The sequence below is a fragment of the Mirounga angustirostris genome, unplaced genomic scaffold, assembly GCF_029215605.1.
Source record: "Mirounga angustirostris isolate CCGP_5_RB_7025 unplaced genomic scaffold, mMirAng1.0.hap1 SCAF_9, whole genome shotgun sequence".
In the NCBI taxonomy this organism is placed as follows: domain Eukaryota; kingdom Metazoa; phylum Chordata; class Mammalia; order Carnivora; family Phocidae; genus Mirounga; species Mirounga angustirostris.
The window spans coordinates 108,645,858-108,663,207 of NW_026991717.1; the positions used below are offsets into that span (position 1 = coordinate 108,645,858).

The following is a 17,350-nucleotide window of genomic DNA, read 5'->3' on the forward strand; positions in this document are numbered from 1 at the left end:
CATATAGCATCTGGGGAGAGGAAATGCTGAAAAAGATGAGGATTAGCAGCCTTCTAGAAGTGCTGGTTCAAGTTTTCATTTGTTCACTGTGTGATTTTGAATGCCAACAACTAAAATGTTTTCTTTTTTTTTTTAATTTAAATTCAGTTAATTAACATATAATGTATTATTTGTTTCAGGGGTACAGGTCTGTGATTCATCAGTCTTATATAACACCCAGAGCTCATTACACCACATACCCTCCCCAATGTCCATCACCCAGCCACCCCATCTCCCCACCCCCCTCCACTCCAGCAACCCTCAGTTTATTTCCTAAGATTTAGAGTCTCTTATGGTTTGTCTCCCTCTCTGGTTTCATCTTATTTTTTCCTCTCTTCCCCTGTGATCCTCTGCCTTATTTCTTAAATTCCACATATCAGTGAGATATGATAATTGTCTTTCTCTGATAACTAAAATGTTTTAAAATAACTGTCCCCATACCTCATGGCCCAGTCAGTGTCATTAGGAGTTAGAAAGGATCCATGTCTACTTGAGTCCTGGAGAATGGATGGGAAATTCATGGTACATACTATATCAGATAATGCGTATTCAGTGAAGATGTTTTGAATTTAAAAGAGAAATACAGGGGCGCCTGGGTGGCTCAGTTGGTTGAGCGACTGCTTTCGGCTCAGGTCATGATCCTGGAGTCCCTGGATCGAGTCCCGCATTGGGCTCCCTGCTCGGCAGGGAACCTGCTTCTCCCTCTGACCCTCCCCCCTCTCATGTGCTCTCTCTCTCTCATTCTCTCTGTCTCAAATAAATAAATACAATCTTTAAAAAATAAAATAAAATAAAAGAGAAATACATGTAATAATCCACATGCCTTATTTGTGCTTGAAACATTCGATGTTAATTCCAATCTTTTCTTTTCCTCTAGGCAAATCAGGGAGACACTGAAGAACCAAGTCACTCAGATGAAGGAGCAATTTCCTGGTTTTACACCAGGCCTGGCAATTTTACAGGTATTGTGATCGTGTTATTTCCACTAGTATCTTCCTCTCCAAACCTCTCAGTAGCACTTAAGACACCAAGCACTTCACATCTCTCCTTTTGTTTTGTTTTGTTTTCCATGAAACCTCCTTTCATGTTCTCTCTGCAGGCCACCCCTCTTCAGCTCAACTTGTAGATGTTGGTGTGTCCTGGCCCTCAGCTATTCTCTGTGGGTACCTTTTCCCTAGTCCAATGTCTCTTGACCTTTGGGTTTTAGGACTGCTTAACCCTTTTCAAAATTTAAGACCTTAAAGAGCTTTTGTTTATATGGATTTACCATTGATATTTACTGTATTAGAAGTTAAAAGAAGTTTTTAAATATTTATACATTTAAAAATGCCAGTAGTAAGTTTATTATATGTTAGCGTAAGTAACATTCTTATGAAAAAAAAATAACTTTTAAAAAACAAAATGCAGTGAGAAGAGGGACATTATTTTACATTTTTGCAAAAACGCTATACTATCTGGCTTAATAGAAGACGGCTGGATTCCTGTCTGCTGCCGCCTTGAGCCTTTTGCTACACGTTGGCTTGAGTGAAATATATGAAGAAAATCTGGTCTCCTGTAAATGTATAGTTGTAAAAGGGAAGGCTGTTTTTAGTCGTCTTCCCAGATAAGTGTGGCTGTTTTTCTTTGTTATTACAACAGGACTTTGTAAGTTTTACAGGTTAGTTGCAGTGTGGAATTTAAAAGTGTTTGTCAGTGAACTTTCCTGCTTGGTTACATCAAAATCCATTGTATTATGTTGCAGCTTGAATGGATATTTACCCATGCTTGGTTTGTTTTGTCCTTCATTTCTCATTTGGAAAATAATGGCTCACTGAATTATGCAGATCTTTCAAATGTTAACACATTTCATTATGCAATATAAGAAAATCACAAGCGTTAATATTGCCAACAAACTCCTCAGGAAAAGTTTGTAATTATTGAGAAGTTTATCAAGCTCACAGGAGTGGATAAGAAAGTTCTGATTTTCACTTGAAAGCTCAGATTTTGCCACTGGCAACAAATACTGTTAGCCGTTTTCCTTGAAATAGCAGGCTCACTTTGTCCAATTTTGAGAAAATATTTGCCAAATATTCAAGCGTGAATAATCATTGTTTGTCAGTTTTTTCAAGTAAAGATAGTGTTCCATTTAAAAAATGCGGCAGTTCTGCTTGCAAGGCCAAAAAGCACAGGCTTTTCCTGGTGACAACCACCTCTGTGTGGGATGGAAGTGCTTTACAAATGCTTCCCAGTTCTCGACACAGGGTATTAAGACGACATGGACGCAAGGGCTCAGGTCTCATAAAATGAAACGGTTTTACTGCTTCGTCAAGAGCACTTCTTTTTTTTTTTTTTAAGATTTTATTTATTTATTTGAGAGAGAACAAGAGCGAGCGAGCGAGCACACACAGAGGCAGAGGGAGAAGCAGACTCCCTGCTGAGCAGGGAGTCCCACGCGGGACCCGCTGAGCCACCCAGGCGCCCCCATCAAGAGCACTTCTAAGTGAAATTGGCATCTGTTTTTTTTTTCTTTTTTTTAGAGAATGAGAGAGAGAGCATGAGAGCGGGGAGGGTCAGAGGGAGAAGCAGACTCCCCGCCGAGCAGGGAGCCCGATGCGGGACTCGATCCCGGAACTCCGGGATCATGACCCGAGCCAAAGGCAGTCGCTTAACCGACTGAGCCACCCAGGCGCCCTTGGCATCTGTTTTTATGGAGGGTGTGTGGCGTGACTAGTATCGTTTGGTGCCACTGCCTTGATTTGTGCTAAGTCGCCGGCAGTCTTACCCACCATTACCTGTGCAGCATTAATACAGATGTCATCCTGCAGTGAAAAAGGCAGATGACATCAGAGTATCATGATAAAATAGTCTGGCACTCGCAGAGCTTCTGAAAGGGTCTTGGGGTTCCCCCAAGAGTGTGTGAACCGTGTTTTGGAAACCATTGCCCCAACTCTGGTAATTTAACCTGGCTCTCAATACCAGCTCTAGGTCAGTAGCTTCTAAACCTGGGTTTCTTTGGAATTCTAGACTCTTGGTTTCTAGGACATCTCTCATTTCCCTTCCTTTTCTAATCTCCTTTGCTTACTGTTCCTCATTTTCCTGATACCTAAAGCATTTGAATGCCCCAGGGCCCAGCCATGAAGCCTCTTTTCCACCTGTTCTTTCCCTAAGTGAGCTCACCCAGTTCTCCCAGCTGCCTGGGAGATTTAGGCCCCTCTCCAGGGTTTCTTCCTGAGCTCCTGATTCATCTCGTAGGAGGCATTCAACAAAGGGTTTGTTGTATGGACAGACGGACAGATGCACATTTGAAGGGTTGATTTAGATGACAGGAGACTGATAACTTTCATTTGAAATGCCCTTCAGAGATGCCTGCTTCCTCAATTCACATTTCTGTGTGTGTGTGTGCCTCCATGTGTTATCATTTAATCCCTTGCTAAGTTTCTGTACTGTGTTCATCAAGAACTTCAGAGTGAATAGTTCTTAAATATTTCCCCCATTGCTGTTCATTATCTAAGAGGCCTTAGCTGAGAAGAAAAGCACAGAAGGCCTGTGGTTCTGCCTGGTGTGTTCTCTGCTGTGGTGGGGTTTTTTCCTTTTTTTGCAAATTAATGGGAATCAAAGGTATATGTTGTGGGTGTTCACTTGGTACATCTGGGAGACCAGTTATTTCTTGGTTTATTCTTGTAAATCGTTTGTTGTAGAAAGAGTAAATGTGAGTAGAGTAAAAGAGTAAAAGGCAAGAACTTTATTTCTGTAAACCTTTCAGAAGGTTTCAGAAAGGATCCAAAATAATTTCAATTTTAGCAATATTGCGATTTTTTTTCCTGTTTTTAAGATTGACTTCCAAACTTGTATTTTAAATTTATTGATTGCAAGTGTTTTCGTGACATAAACACTGTTCTGCAGCTTGTCTCCTGTGTCCTTGCCAATAAAACAGGGGTAGAATATTTTAATCTTGCGCTTTAGCACCAGATTCAACATCTTTCCACAATGCAAGGCCTACACGTTATGTTGGAATCACATCCTTGCTGCCTCAGACCTCTTGTTTATCCCCCCCTGGTGACTGACACCACTTCCCACACACTCAGCCAGAAACCCAAGCTCTTCTCTTTAGGATTTCTGTCCCTCAGTCCCTTAAGACCCCTTAGTGAATACCATGCTATTGACTGTGCCTCTCATAAGCTCTTGGAATGTGTTCCCTCCTTTCAGTTTCTACTGCTCCCACCCTCTGGGGCCACTACAGTCACCTGCTTACAGGTTTTAGGCTTCTGACCTGGGCACTTCCAGTCTGTCTTTCTTTTTTTTTTTTTTAGGGATTTATACTTCTTTTTTTTTTTTTTTATTCTTATGTTAATCCCCATACATTACATCATTAGTTTTAGATGAAGTGTTCCATGATTCATTGTTTGTGCATAACACACATGCAGAATGTGCCCTCCTCAATACCCACCACCAGGCTAACCCATCCTCCCACTCCCCTCCCCTCTAGAACCCTCAGTTTGTTTTTCAGAGTCCATCGTCTCTCATGGTTCGTCTACCCCTCCGATTTCCCCCGCTTCATTCTTCCCCTCCTGCTACCTTCTTCTTCTTTTTTTTTTTTCTTAACATATATTGCATTATTTGTTTCAGAGGTACAGATCTGAGATTCAACAGTCTTGCACAGGGGCACCTGGGTGGCTCAGTTGGTTAAGCGACTGCCTTCGGCTCAGGTCATGATCCTGGAGTCCCAGGATCGAGTCCCACATCAGGCTCCCTGCTCAGCGGGGGGTCTGCTTCTCCCTCTGACCCGCTTTCCTCTCGTGCTCTCTGTCTCTCATTCTCTCTTTTAAATAAATAAATAAAATCTTTAAAAAAAAAAAAAAAAGTCTTGGACAATTCACAGTGCTTACCAGAGCACATACCCTCCCCAGTGTCTATCACCCAGTCACCCCATCCCTCCCACCCCACCCCCCACTCCAACAACCCTCAGTTTGTTTCCTGCAATTAAGAATTCCTCATATCAGTGAGATCATATGATACATGTCTTTCTCTGTTTGTCCAGTCTGTCTTTCTAGCTACAACTGCAGGACTGGTCATAATCCATCCAACCACACCCATGCCATCCTTTATAGAAGGAATGACAGTATGTACAGGATCTCTCCCTCCCCCTCTGCCCCTCTCCCTCTCCCTGCTCACACTGGCTCGCTCTCTTTCTCTTAAAATAAAATAAATAAAATCTTTAAAAAAAAGCCAAAAAACAGGGATTGGTTAATTGTGGCCCATATCCAAATGCTGTCCAGGTTGGAAAGGGTAAAAATGAAGCAGAAGAATATATGATAGATTATGTGGCCTCCAAAAGCTAAAATATATATTGTCCTACCCTGTACAAATAGTTTGCAGACTCTTGGTGTTAAAAAAAAAAAAAAAAAGTCTTGAGGCACCTGGGTGGCTCAGTTGGTTAAGCGTCCAACTCTTGATTTTGGTTCATGACCTCAGGGCCACGGGATGGAGCCCCGCATTGGGCTCTGCCCTGAGCGTGGAGCCTGCATTAAGATTCTTTCTCCCTCTCTCTCCCCACCTCTAAAAAGTAAAAGTCCCTAACTTGTTCAGGGATAGGACTTTTTTAGAATAATGTAATTCATCTTTTTCAAGGAAGAAGTTAGCATTACTGATAAAATGTTTCAGTGATTTTCTTGATAAACTGATAGGATTAAGATTTGTTCTCAGAAACCAGTCTTCCACCTACTCACTTGACTGTCAGTCAAGAATCTACTGTTCTCAACTAAACATTCTTTCTGCATCTAGTCTCTAGTCTATCAATGATTGTATAACCATTTTCCCCTACAAAATGTCCATACTGGGGCACCTGGGTGGCTCAGTCGGTTAAGCATCTGCCTTGGGCTCAGGTCATGATCTCCGGGTCCTGGGATCGAGCCCTGCGTCAGGTTCTCTGCTCAGCGGGAAGCCTGCTTCTCCCTCTTCCTCTGTGGTCTCTGTCTCCCTCTCTCTCTCAAGTAAATAAATTTTAAAAACTAAAAAAAAAAATTAAAAAAATAAAATGTCCATACTGAGAGTCTTTGGATTGGCTTTTAAGAGGTCTTTTCCTTTGCATTAGGATTATAATAAAACTTTGATGTATGCTTATAACTAAAACTATTACACTTTCTTTTTAAAACCAGTCGCAGTTTTGGAGTTTATGGTTTGTTTGGGTTTTTTTTAAGATTTTAGTTTTTTTTTTTTTTAAAGATTTATTTATTTATTTTGAGAGAGCGAGAATGAGAGAGAGAGAGAGAGTACATGAGTGGGGGAGGGTCAGAGGGAGAAGCAGGCTCCTCGCTGAGCAGGGAGCCCGATGCTGGACTCGATCCCGGAACTCCGGGATCATGACCTGAGCCGAAGGCAGTCGCTTAACCGACTGAGCCACCCAGGCGCCCCAAGATTTTAGTTTTAAGTAATCTCTACACGCTATGTGGGGCTCAAATTTACAACCTGTAGATCAAGAGTCGCACACCCCACCAGCTGAGCCAGCCAGGCGCCCCTGGTTTTGGAGTTTTAGAAAAATTCTTTCGGAAACATGCAGACAATAGAAGAAAGAAAGAAGAAACAGAAGAAAGAAAACAGTTACCTATAAAAGAACCACAACAAAAGACTTGAGACTTCTCTTCTGTCACACTAGATGCCGAAGATAGCATCTCTGAAGGAAAATGTCGTGACTCCAGATTCAGCCAAGTGAATCCTGTCAAGGGCAAAAACAGCAGAAAAAGTATTTTCAGATACACGTAGATTCAGAAAGATGCCCACATACCTTTTCTGGGAAAGTGACTTAAAGTTGCATTTCAGCTACCTGGGGGGATGTAGGAAGATAAACTATAAAACAGAGAAGTTGTGGTTTAAAAAGGACTGGCCGTGAGCAGTCGAACCATTTAATCTCAGAGTTAAGTTGAAATAACTCATTGTAGTTATAAATCTTAATGAAAATGTGAAGAACAGTACTGTTGTATTTGTTTTTGTTTTGTTTTTTTTTTAAGGTTTTTTTTTTAATTTATTTATATTTGAGAGCAAGAGCACATGAGAGGGGGGAGGGTCAGAGGGAGAAGCAGGCTCCCCGCCGAGCAGGGAGCCCGATGCGGGACTCGATTCCGGGACTCCAGGATCATGACCTGAGCCGAAGGCAGTCGCTTAACCAACTGAGCCACCCAGGCGCCCAGTACTGTTGTGTTTGGAACCACCTCCTTTCCTCCTCAGATCTAAGAATCCCAGAGTGTCTCACATGTGATAACTGAATCCAGGAGGGCTGGGTGGTAGTGACAAGGAGCACACAGAGGAAATGACCGAGGAACAAATATGAGAGTCTCCGAAATTCTAGCAATTCCCCACAGGAAGGAGCTAATGCACGGAGGTGCAGGTAGCCCATAAAAAATCAAATTCCCTTGAAAGGCTTCCTCTGATTCTTGAAATTCAGACGAGCACAAGCGAAACTGAGAACTATCTGTATAAAGGACAGCTGAAGCTAAGCGTAAGGCAGGGTTCTGGGACCCTCAAGAGAGCTTCCAGGGACAGCAGAAACGTGACAGGGACTGGAAATACTCTGTTCCTAAGGCCAGCTTCTTTCTCTGTGGTTGTCCTGTTGAAAGGAGTCCGGCGTCGGTTGTCTGTGGTATCAGCGGGCCTACTGTTTTTCCCCTCTGCAGTTCCACGAGAAACCAAACTTCCGTCGATCACGGGAACGTGGAAAATATCTGTAAAATAACATTTTACAGATAGATGATTACAAGTGAAAACTTACAAATATATGTTCATGATGAAAGACACTGAGGGAACATAGTGAGATGCAGCATGGTGGTTCAGAGGACTTGCCTGTGCGCCATGCCTTCCTCTCTCTCCTGAGGGCAGCACATAGCCCTTTGCCTTGCACAGGGGTCTCTTCCGTGTAAGCTAGGATTAGTTCCACCCCAGCTGGTTTCTCCTCTCTGTATAGCTGGGCAAGAGAACTTTCCACTGCCCCTGGGGGTGGGAGAGAGGGTGCAGAATATACCCTCTGGGTGTTCCTGGCTCCCACAGCCATGGTGTTTTTCTTGCCCGATGACAGTTCAGCCCTCCGTGCTCTGTTCTGTTATGTCGGCTCAAAGGCAGACAAATTCCGCATGTTTCAGGCAGGCCTGTGGCACCTTCGCTCAGTTTCCAAGGCAGATGCATATGTCCCCTACTTTTTTTTTTCTTGTGGCTTTTTCAGTGGGAATCGGGTGGGGGAGGGATTGGTAACACCACCTGTGTTCACATCTCTATTCTGCCCCAACATTCTCCTATTCTCCTATAAAGGTCTCTGCAACAAGAGTCTCATGATTAAACATTCCTTTTATCAAAACTAAATTTTTAGAAGCTTTTCTGTACACTTTGCCTTTCTTTGATCATCTGATTTACATGTATTTATTATTCTAGGTTGGCGACAGAGATGATTCTAATCTTTATATAAATGTGAAGCTGAAGGCTGCTGAAGAGGTAAAACCCGGAACAGCTGCGCCATCACCCCCATTCCCCCCCCACCCAGCTCTTGTCGGTGACCCCTTGTCCTTTACACCCCTCCCTGTAAAAACTGTCACTGGCCACCACAGACTTGAGTTTCTCAATTTTGCAAGTCAGAAATGCAGGACTTAAGCTGCAGTCTCTGGTTTGCACTTGAATGTTTTCTAATCAGTGATCCACAGACTTCCCGAAGAGCAGGGAGAGTGGACATGAAATTGCTAGAGTGCAGTGGTGACAGTGAACAAGGATGAATGGGTCAAAGTGAGAGACTCATTCTTCATAACATACGAGGCTGAAATGGTGACTAAGGCCACCTGATTTGATTTAGTAATCTTGGTTAAAAGAAATGGGCCCATGTCTCATGTGCTCTTGCCATTGACCTGTTTTAAATGTTCATTTTTGCAGATTGGGATCAAAGCCACGCACATTAAGTTACCAAGAACTGCCACAGAATCTGAGGTGAGCTGTGATAGATTGGTTGTTAAGAGGACAGCTAAAGTGCGTTCCTGTCTGGCTTTTGGGTTAGTGGAATCTTAGGGATTGGTACATTCACCATGGGAAGGACCTTGAGGAAATTCTTTCTTCACAGACTCTGCCTCTGGAAAATCTTTGCAAACACCCACAGAGTAAATGGTGCCATCCTAGGGTATGGCCGCCTCGTACTCAGCGCGTGATCTCAGCATCAAGTGCTTCAAATCCCCTGCAGTGTTCATTAAAAACTGATCCTGGGCCTGTAGCTATTTGCCTTTAAAAAACAAATATGGAGGGCGCCTGGGTGGCTCAGTCGGTTGAGCGACTGCCTTCGGCTCAGGTCATGATCCCAGGGTCCTGGGATCGAGCCCCGCATCGGGCTCCCTGCTCGGCGGGAAGCCTTCTTCTCCCTCTGCCTCTCTCTCTCTCTGTCTCTCATGAATAAATAAAAAAAAAAAAAAAAAAAAAAAGATTTGGGGCGCCTGGGTGGCTCAGTTGGTTAAGCGACTGCCTTCAGCTCAGGTCATGATCCCAGGGTCCTGGGATCGAGCCCCGCATCGGGCTCCCTGCTCCTTGGGAGCCTGCTTCTCCCTCTGCCTCTCTCTCTCTCTGTCTCTCATGAATAAATAAATAAAAATCTTAAAAAAAAAAAATTAAAAAAAAATAAAATAAAATTCTGATTTTTAAGATCATAGCTATTACCTGATTTTTTTTAACACATGGAAAGCAGTCACTCAAAAAACACTCTTAAGAGGGGCGCCTGGGTGGCTCAGTTGGTTAAGCGACTGCCTTCGGCTCGGGTCATGATCCCAGGGTCCTGGGATCGAGCCCCACATCGGGCTCCCTGCTCGGCGGGAAGCCTGCTTCTCCCTCTGCCTCTCTCTCTCTCTGTCTCTCATGAATAAATAAATAAAATTAAAAAAAAAAAAAAAGATTTGGGGCGCCTGGGTGGCTCAGTTGGTTAAGCGACTGCCTTCGGCTCAGGTCATGATCCCAGGGTCCTGGGATCGAGCCCCGCATCGGGCTCCCTGCTCGGCGGGAAGCCTGCTTCTCCCTCTGCCTCTCTCTCTCTCTGTCTCTCATGAATAAATAAATAAAATTAAAAAAAAAAAAAAGATTTGGGGCGCCTGGGTGGCTCAGTTGGTTAAGCGACTGCCTTCGGCTCAGGTCATGATCCCAGGGTCCTGGGATCGAGCCCCGCATCGGGCTCCCTGCTCGGCGGGAAGCCTGCTTCTCCCTCTGCCTCTCTCTCTCTCTGTCTCTCATGAATAAATAAATAAAATTAAAAAAAAAAAAAAGATTTGGGGCGCCTGGGTGGCTCAGTTGGTTAAGCGACTGCCTTCGGCTCAGGTCATGATCCCAGGGTCCTGGGATCGAGCCCCGCATCGGGCTCCCTGCTCGGCGGGAAGCCTGCTTCTCCCTCTGCCTCTCTCTCTCTCTGTCTCTCATGAATAAATAAATAAAATTTAAAAAAAAAAAAAAAGATTTGGGGCGCCTGGGTGGCTCAGTTGGTTAAGCGACTGCCTTCGGCTCAGGTCATGATCCCAGGGTCCTGGGATCGAGCCCCGCATCAGGCTCCCTGCTCCTTGGGAGCCTGCTTCTCCCTCTGCCTCTCTCTCTCTCTCTGTCTCTCATGAATAAATAAATAAAAATCTTAAAAAAAAAAAAATTAAAAAAAAATAAAATAAAATTCTGATTTTTAAGATCATAGCTATTACCTGATTTTTTTAACACATGGAAAGCAGTCACTCAAAAAACACTCTTAAGAGGGGCGCCTGGGTGGCTCAGTTGGTTAAGCGACTGCCTTCGGCTCAGGTCATGATCCTGGAGTCCCGGGATTGAGTCCCGCATCGGGCTCCCTGCTCTGCGGGGAGCCTGCTTCTCCCTCTCCCACTCCCCTTGCTTGTGTTCCCTCTCTCGCTGTGTCTCTCTCTGTCAAATAAATAAAATCTTTAAAAAAAAAAAAACAAAAAACAAATATGGAGTCGGGGAAAAAAAAAAAAACCCCAAATATGTATTCCATTTCTATGATGTTCAAGAATAGGCCAAACAAATCATCAGTGATTAAAGTCAGAACTGTGGTTTCCCGAGGGTGGAGGGAGTAACCGGGAAGGAACAGGCGAGGAAAAGAACTTTCTGAGGTCATGCAGATGTCCTACATCTGCGCCGTCCAGTGGGGTAGCTACTAGCCCCCTGCGGCCATTCAATTAAAAGGAAATGCAATGTAGAACTCGGTTCCTTGGTTGTGCTCGCCACGTTTCAAGTATTCATTCACCACTACTGTATGGCAAAGTGCGCACGATAGAACATTCCTGTCATCCCGGAAATCTTGACTCGCGTGAGTAACATGGGTATTACTGTTGAAGTTCTTATTAGCTCTTTGATGAATTTCTTACCAGACACTGAAGATGACATTTGGTGTCAGAGCTGCTCTCGGGTTCAAGGGGAGGTACATTCTAAGAGGACTACAGTTAAACTCCCGGGGGAAGATAGAGCGACTGAAAAGTGTTTTCCCCGTCTTTTTGGTTTCTGTGTATTCTTCAAATTGTGTGCGGTGTTACCTTTAGGTGTTAAAGTACGTTACATCATTGAATGAAGACCTCACCGTACATGGTTTCATAGTACAGCTGCCTTTAGATGCAGAGAACCCCATTAACACTGACGCAGTGGTCAATGCGATCATACCCGGAAAGGATGTGGATGGGTGAGTGTGCCTGGGCTCTCTGTGTCACGTTGCGTGATTCTGACTGTATTTCTGTTTTGGGAACAAACCATATGTGCTTCTAAAGATTACGGTAAAGACATCTAATTACTTCATTTCCCCCTTCATTGCTCTCATTGTTTTAGGTTAACTAGCATCAATGCTGGAAAACTTGCAAGAGGTGACCTAAATGACTGTTTCATCCCTTGTACGCCTAAAGGATGCTTGGCACTCATCAAAGAGACAGGTGAAAACAAGGGGATGAAAACAAAGCACCATTTCTTGAGCCTGGTTTAGACACGTGGAGGCAAAGAGGAGGTACCCTGTGGGCCCTAAATAAAGGGACTTGATTGGCACAAGGACCTGTCAACTGGGAGCTTTACCTAAATTCTCAATTTTCCCAACAGCTCTAGGAACTAGGTACTATTATTGCTCAACAGCTTGAGAAAACAGTCTCAGAGAGATGCAGAACTTGTCCAAGAAGTAGCAGAGGCAAGATTTGAACTCAGGGTTACTTGAGTTCAAAGAAATTTATTTTTTTATGAAAAAGTAACTTACCAAATAATAAGGATTCAGATAAAGGGAAAAGTCCCAACCCCCAAAATGGGCCCTGAGACTCCATAATAGTTTGAGGACTCGACAGATGGCTGGAAACAGATCTCTTGAACAGTTGGCCATGCTACCCCATTACCTAGTCAACATCTTGGTATTTTAATTTCATCATGAACATTTTTTTGCAGAGGTTATTTTTTACAAGGAAATGTGTCCTATTTAAAGGAAGTGGATCAGAAGTTTTAAGTGGAAAGTGTTGGCCAGTGTAAATGAAAGTTTTCTGTGGTTGGAAGAAAAGGTCTAGTTATAAGCCTCGGGACAGTTATTACCATTTAGTCCTATAACTAAATTTATGCTCTAGCATATTTAGCAAATTACAACTTGATAGGAGCAAATCCCCTGAGCCACAGCAGCTCTAGGCTTCCACTTATTAATAGTGAAGCTATTTGCCCTAACGTAGCTTCAGGTCCTTTGCTGAATCCTAAAAAGTATAGAGTAAGGTACCTTTTAAATACTTCACACTTGGAGGGCTTGACTTCTAGATGTTCATCATACTAACATTATATAAAAGCTTAGCTTTTTTGAATAAGATGTTATACAAGAAGCACAATTTGAACACAGTCTGCCTTGGGGCGCCTGGGTGGCTCAGTCGGCTGAGCATCCAACTCTTGGTTTCTGCTAGGCTCATAATCTCAGGGTCATGGGATCAAGCCCCGTGTCAGGCTCCATGCTCAGTGTGGGGTCTCCTTGGGATTTTCTCCCTCTCCCTCTGCCCCTACCCCTGCTCGTGGTCTCTCTCTCACATGAATAAATAAACCTTAAAAAAAATTTGAAATAAACACAACCCGCCTTAAGCAAGAGTTCAGTTCAGCAGGACTGGGTATAGGGGCTCAGGCGGAGTCATCAGGATCTTATCCCTGCTTGCTTCTGTGTGGTGGCTCCTTCTTCAGCTCTCCTTGGTGGCCCAGAGCAGATCTCATCGGTCGGGGCGGAAATGTGGGTGAGCACCCAAACCATCTCTGTTGAGTAGAGTATGTCAGTCCTAGATTGGACATTGTGATAGTACCAGAAGAAGGGATGCTGAGTAGACAAAAAGAAATCTTACAGCTACATTTAAAGTTCCCCTTTATCACTGCCCTGCAAATAACCCTATGGCTCAGGCCCTGTGCCAAAAGAGAAATGCAGATGAGGAACTGCATAAATGAACTTAACAGAGCTAGAAAGACTTACTGAGACTCCTCTAATGTCCTTTGCTTTCCTCCAGCCCAGCACAGGCACGCTATTTGTTATAACTACTTTTCCCACGTAAGTAAATCTACTGTCTTCGTCCATATGGCCGTTTAGCCGTATGTCAGGGTTTCTTTTTTCTTTGAGTGTAGGTTTTCTTCCCACTCTCCTATGACTCAATGAATGGATCTTGGCTTAGGCTGCTCCCAAAAGCCCACAGCAAGAAGGACACAGTACAAGTCCCAACTTGTAACTGAAATCCTAGAGTTGAGAGTATTATTGCCAAGGAAGGAATGTTTTTTTTTTTTTTTTAAAGATTTTATTTATTTATTTGAGAGAGAGAATGAGAGAGAACAACACATGAGAGGGGGGAGGGTCAGAGGGAGAAGCAGACTCCCCGCCGAGCAGGGAGCCCAATGTGGGACTCGATCCAGGGACTCCAGGATCATGACCTGAGCCGAAGGCAGTCGCTTAACCAACTGAGCCACCCAGGCGCCCAAGGAAGGAATGTTTTTAGGAAGATTTCTGGTTGATGCTAAGAACCCGTTTTTGTGCACTTGTTCTGAATTTTACCATTTCGGTGGCATGTGAAGAGGGCGGCTTCTCCCAATACTCTCAACTCACCCTGGCTCTTCTTTCAGGGGTGCAGATCGCTGGAAGGCACGCGGTCGTGGTCGGGCGCAGTAAGATAGTCGGTGCCCCCATGCATGACTTGCTTCTGTGGAACCATGCCACAGTGACCACCTGCCACTCCAAGACTGCCAATCTAGGCGAGGAGGTAAGGGGTCCAGAGTGCAATGGGAGAGGGGTGTGTGTGTGTGTGTGTGTGCGCGCGCGTGTGCCCACGTGTGCGGTAGGTCTTCCCACATAGTGGGAACAGCTAACATTTAAGTGCCAGACACTGCCATGTACTTTACCTCATTCGATATTTCACACTGAACGCCTCTTGCCATCTCTTGTTTCTTGTCTATCTTACATGATAAAGAAACCAATTTCGGTTACAAAACTTGCCCAAGTCCTGTAGCTCTTGTTCTGATCGTATTCTCTCCGTAGCGGCCTGCCTTGTGGGAGATAGGGACTAGCGATACAGAAACTGGGATGGAGCCCCGCAGCCAGATCGCGGATGTGTAATACAGTGGTGGCCTCAGAGGTCAGGTGCTTCAGAGGGGGCATGTGGACAGCAGTCCCGTGACATCTGTCACATCTTGTTCTTGACCCTGCCTCAGATTCCTGGGCCCACGTACCTATCCGTGTTGATGGCGCACCTTCTCTTTAATGCTCCCCAAGCAGTGTTCTGCGGGAAGTGCTAGTCCCCACAGTCCCTAGGAGAGGGGGCAGGCTCCCAGCGTGATAATTCAGAGCCGGGCCTATGGTTCCAAGCGCATGCCCATCCCCGCCCCGCGTGCTTTCATCACATTCCCCGCTCAGGAAGATGGCTCGGACCCGGAGCGTTTTGGCCTGTGCAGGAACAAGCAGAGCACAGGCAGGGCTGTCAGGGTCGGTGTGCGGCCCCGCTCAGAATAGCTGATGGCAAGGAGCAGTTTCATACAAAGCTTACTCTCTTCCACTTCTAGGTTTCTTTCTTTTTTTAATGTTCTACCGTGTCATTTCTGAAGTCAAAACCCTCTTTCCCTAGGTAAATAAAGGTGACATCCTGGTGGTTGCGACTGGTCAGCCGGAAATGGTGAAAGGGGAGTGGATCAAACCCGGGGCAATAGTCATCGACTGCGGGATCAATTATATCCCAGGTGAGCGCTGCTGGAGAACGAAGGTCGTTTCTGGAGGTTGGGGGGGGGGGGCAGAGAATGGTGTCTGGGTCATTAAGGGAAGCCTATGTGAGAACCCCTTGTCCCCTTTCTGGTGGGAAGAGCTAAGGCTCAGATCAGAGCAGGTGTCTTGCCCGTGGTGTAGACAGTTAGTAGACGGCATCGTGACCAGCGGAACAGCAGAGCCCAGGATTTTAGCCACTGTACTGGGCCTTTCCCGGAATGACTTTGTCCAAGGAGGGGGTGGGAGAGGCAGATCTCTCACTCTCCCTTCATGTACAGATCAGCCTTTGTTTTTAACAAAGAAGGGCTGGATTTAAAATACAGTGTCATCTTTACGGACTGCTGTGTAATTCCAGGAGAGGGCCTCACCTCGCCAGGAGTCTTCTAGGTGGGCTTTACAACGAAGACTTTGGACCCAGCCTCTCCTAGGCAGTAGGGAGCAAGCCAGCCCATTATCCTTCCCTCCCAGTCAGTCCCTATATCGGATCGGTTTTTTGTTTTTGTTTTTAATTATTTATTTATTTGACACAGAGAGAGACAGCTAGAAAGGGAACACAAGCAGGGGGAGCGGGAGAGGCAGAAGCAGGCTCCTGGTTGAGCAGGGAGCCCGATGCGGGACTCGATCCCAGGACCCTGGGATCATGACCTGAGCCGAAGGCAGATGCTTAACGACTGAGCCACCCAGGAGCCCCGGATCGGTTTTTAAATATCATAAAGTTTTTCCTTTCTTCTGTTGCCGGTGTTCCCTGGGAGCACTACCCTCTCAGGTGGATGCATGGCTGTGAGCTGCTTACTGGTCTCCCACCGCCTGCTGACTCCCACTCACAGCCATCTGCATGTTCTTGCTGTGTTCGTGGGTCTTGATGTGGAGCGTCGTCCTCCCACGTTACTTGTCAAATGGCTTAGCCCCACACAAGTTTCAGCCGCCTCTGGGCCTTTGTTCTCACACCACTTGGTGAATCCCTGTCTTGAACGGTTGTAAAGTGGACCCCGTGCCCTTCTCTTCACATGCCTTGTTTGTCCTCTGCAGCATTTACACCTGAGTCCTCAGTGCAATAGGATGTTCCTTCATCGTGAAGTTCTCAAACATAAAATTTCACGGGGTGATACAGTGAAATTTTACCTCGCAGATTTGAGAAAAGAACAGTCTTTAATTAGATCACCGTTTCTGTGCATTGGACACCACTGCAGGCCTTGGGCTACATGGTCAGATGAAGCTCGACTTTGATCTTCCTTCCCACCTTCTCTCTGCCCAGGATGCCCATTCTTCTTTCTAAACTTGGTCTGATTTCACTTCAGTAAGGGAGAATCTCCTTCTCTCCCGCCTCGCCCTCCTGGAGAACTGGGTGTCTCTTTCATTGTGTGTGGCGTCCTGCACTGTCCTCCCTGTGGGGCGTGGTCTCTGCACTAGCCTGTCTGGCTTCCTGCCTTGTAACTGCCGGCACTCAGCACCTGTTGAATTGTCAAAGGACTTAGAGCGAGAAGATTGTTTTTTCTCCCTTCCCGTCTCAGATTCAGAGCATAGACACTAAGCTGCCAGGGACATTAGTCACTGTCAAGCCTTCACCAGTTTTAACCTCCCTCCCACTCTCTCTACCATGCTTTTAAGACAGTAGCTCATAATTGATCACTCATTTTCTTGTAATTATCTAATGGGTGATAAAAGAAATTGCTCTCCTACAATTCCTCACTTTGAGTACTTGTGATATAACATTCAGGCTCATTCTGTTTAAAACCTTACATCTCCTGTATCATATTTCTGCTTTTGGCTTTTTTTTTTTTTTGGACTAGATTTGAGAGATGGAAGAAAAATGCCTGGGTGGGAATCTTGAATCTTACAAATAGGTATAAAACGTTCACTTAAACATGAAACTCACCATCCTGTTCACATTTATTCTTTACCTAGATGGTGAAATATGAAAAGACCAAATCAATATCTGGTCAGCTGTATTTTTATTGATCTGAGGTATATAGGTAAATAACTTTCGATAAGGCTGGATTTTATTGTCTCTTCCAATTATCTTTATTTATTTATTTATTTATTAAAGATTTTATTTATTTATTTGACACAGAGAGAGAGATTGCGAGAGCAGGAACACAAGCAGGGGGAGTG

The 17,350-nt window shown here is 44.9% G+C and overlaps 1 protein-coding gene across 2 annotated transcripts in view; it reads left to right on the forward strand.

Moving 5' to 3' along the window:
* Positions 1 to 17,350, forward strand: part of MTHFD1 (methylenetetrahydrofolate dehydrogenase, cyclohydrolase and formyltetrahydrofolate synthetase 1) — a 67,334-nt gene that overhangs the window by 15,389 nt on the left and 34,595 nt on the right. For both annotated transcript variants that reach the window (XM_064571161.1, XM_064571162.1), the window contains exons 2-8: positions 917 to 1,001; positions 8,434 to 8,493; positions 8,923 to 8,976; positions 11,556 to 11,692; positions 11,836 to 11,936; positions 14,110 to 14,246; positions 15,105 to 15,216. In XM_064571161.1, coding sequence (XP_064427231.1) covers positions 917 to 1,001; positions 8,434 to 8,493; positions 8,923 to 8,976; positions 11,556 to 11,692; positions 11,836 to 11,936; positions 14,110 to 14,246; positions 15,105 to 15,216 — 686 coding nt within the window. The remainder of the gene's footprint in view (positions 1 to 916; positions 1,002 to 8,433; positions 8,494 to 8,922; positions 8,977 to 11,555; positions 11,693 to 11,835; positions 11,937 to 14,109; positions 14,247 to 15,104; positions 15,217 to 17,350) is intronic.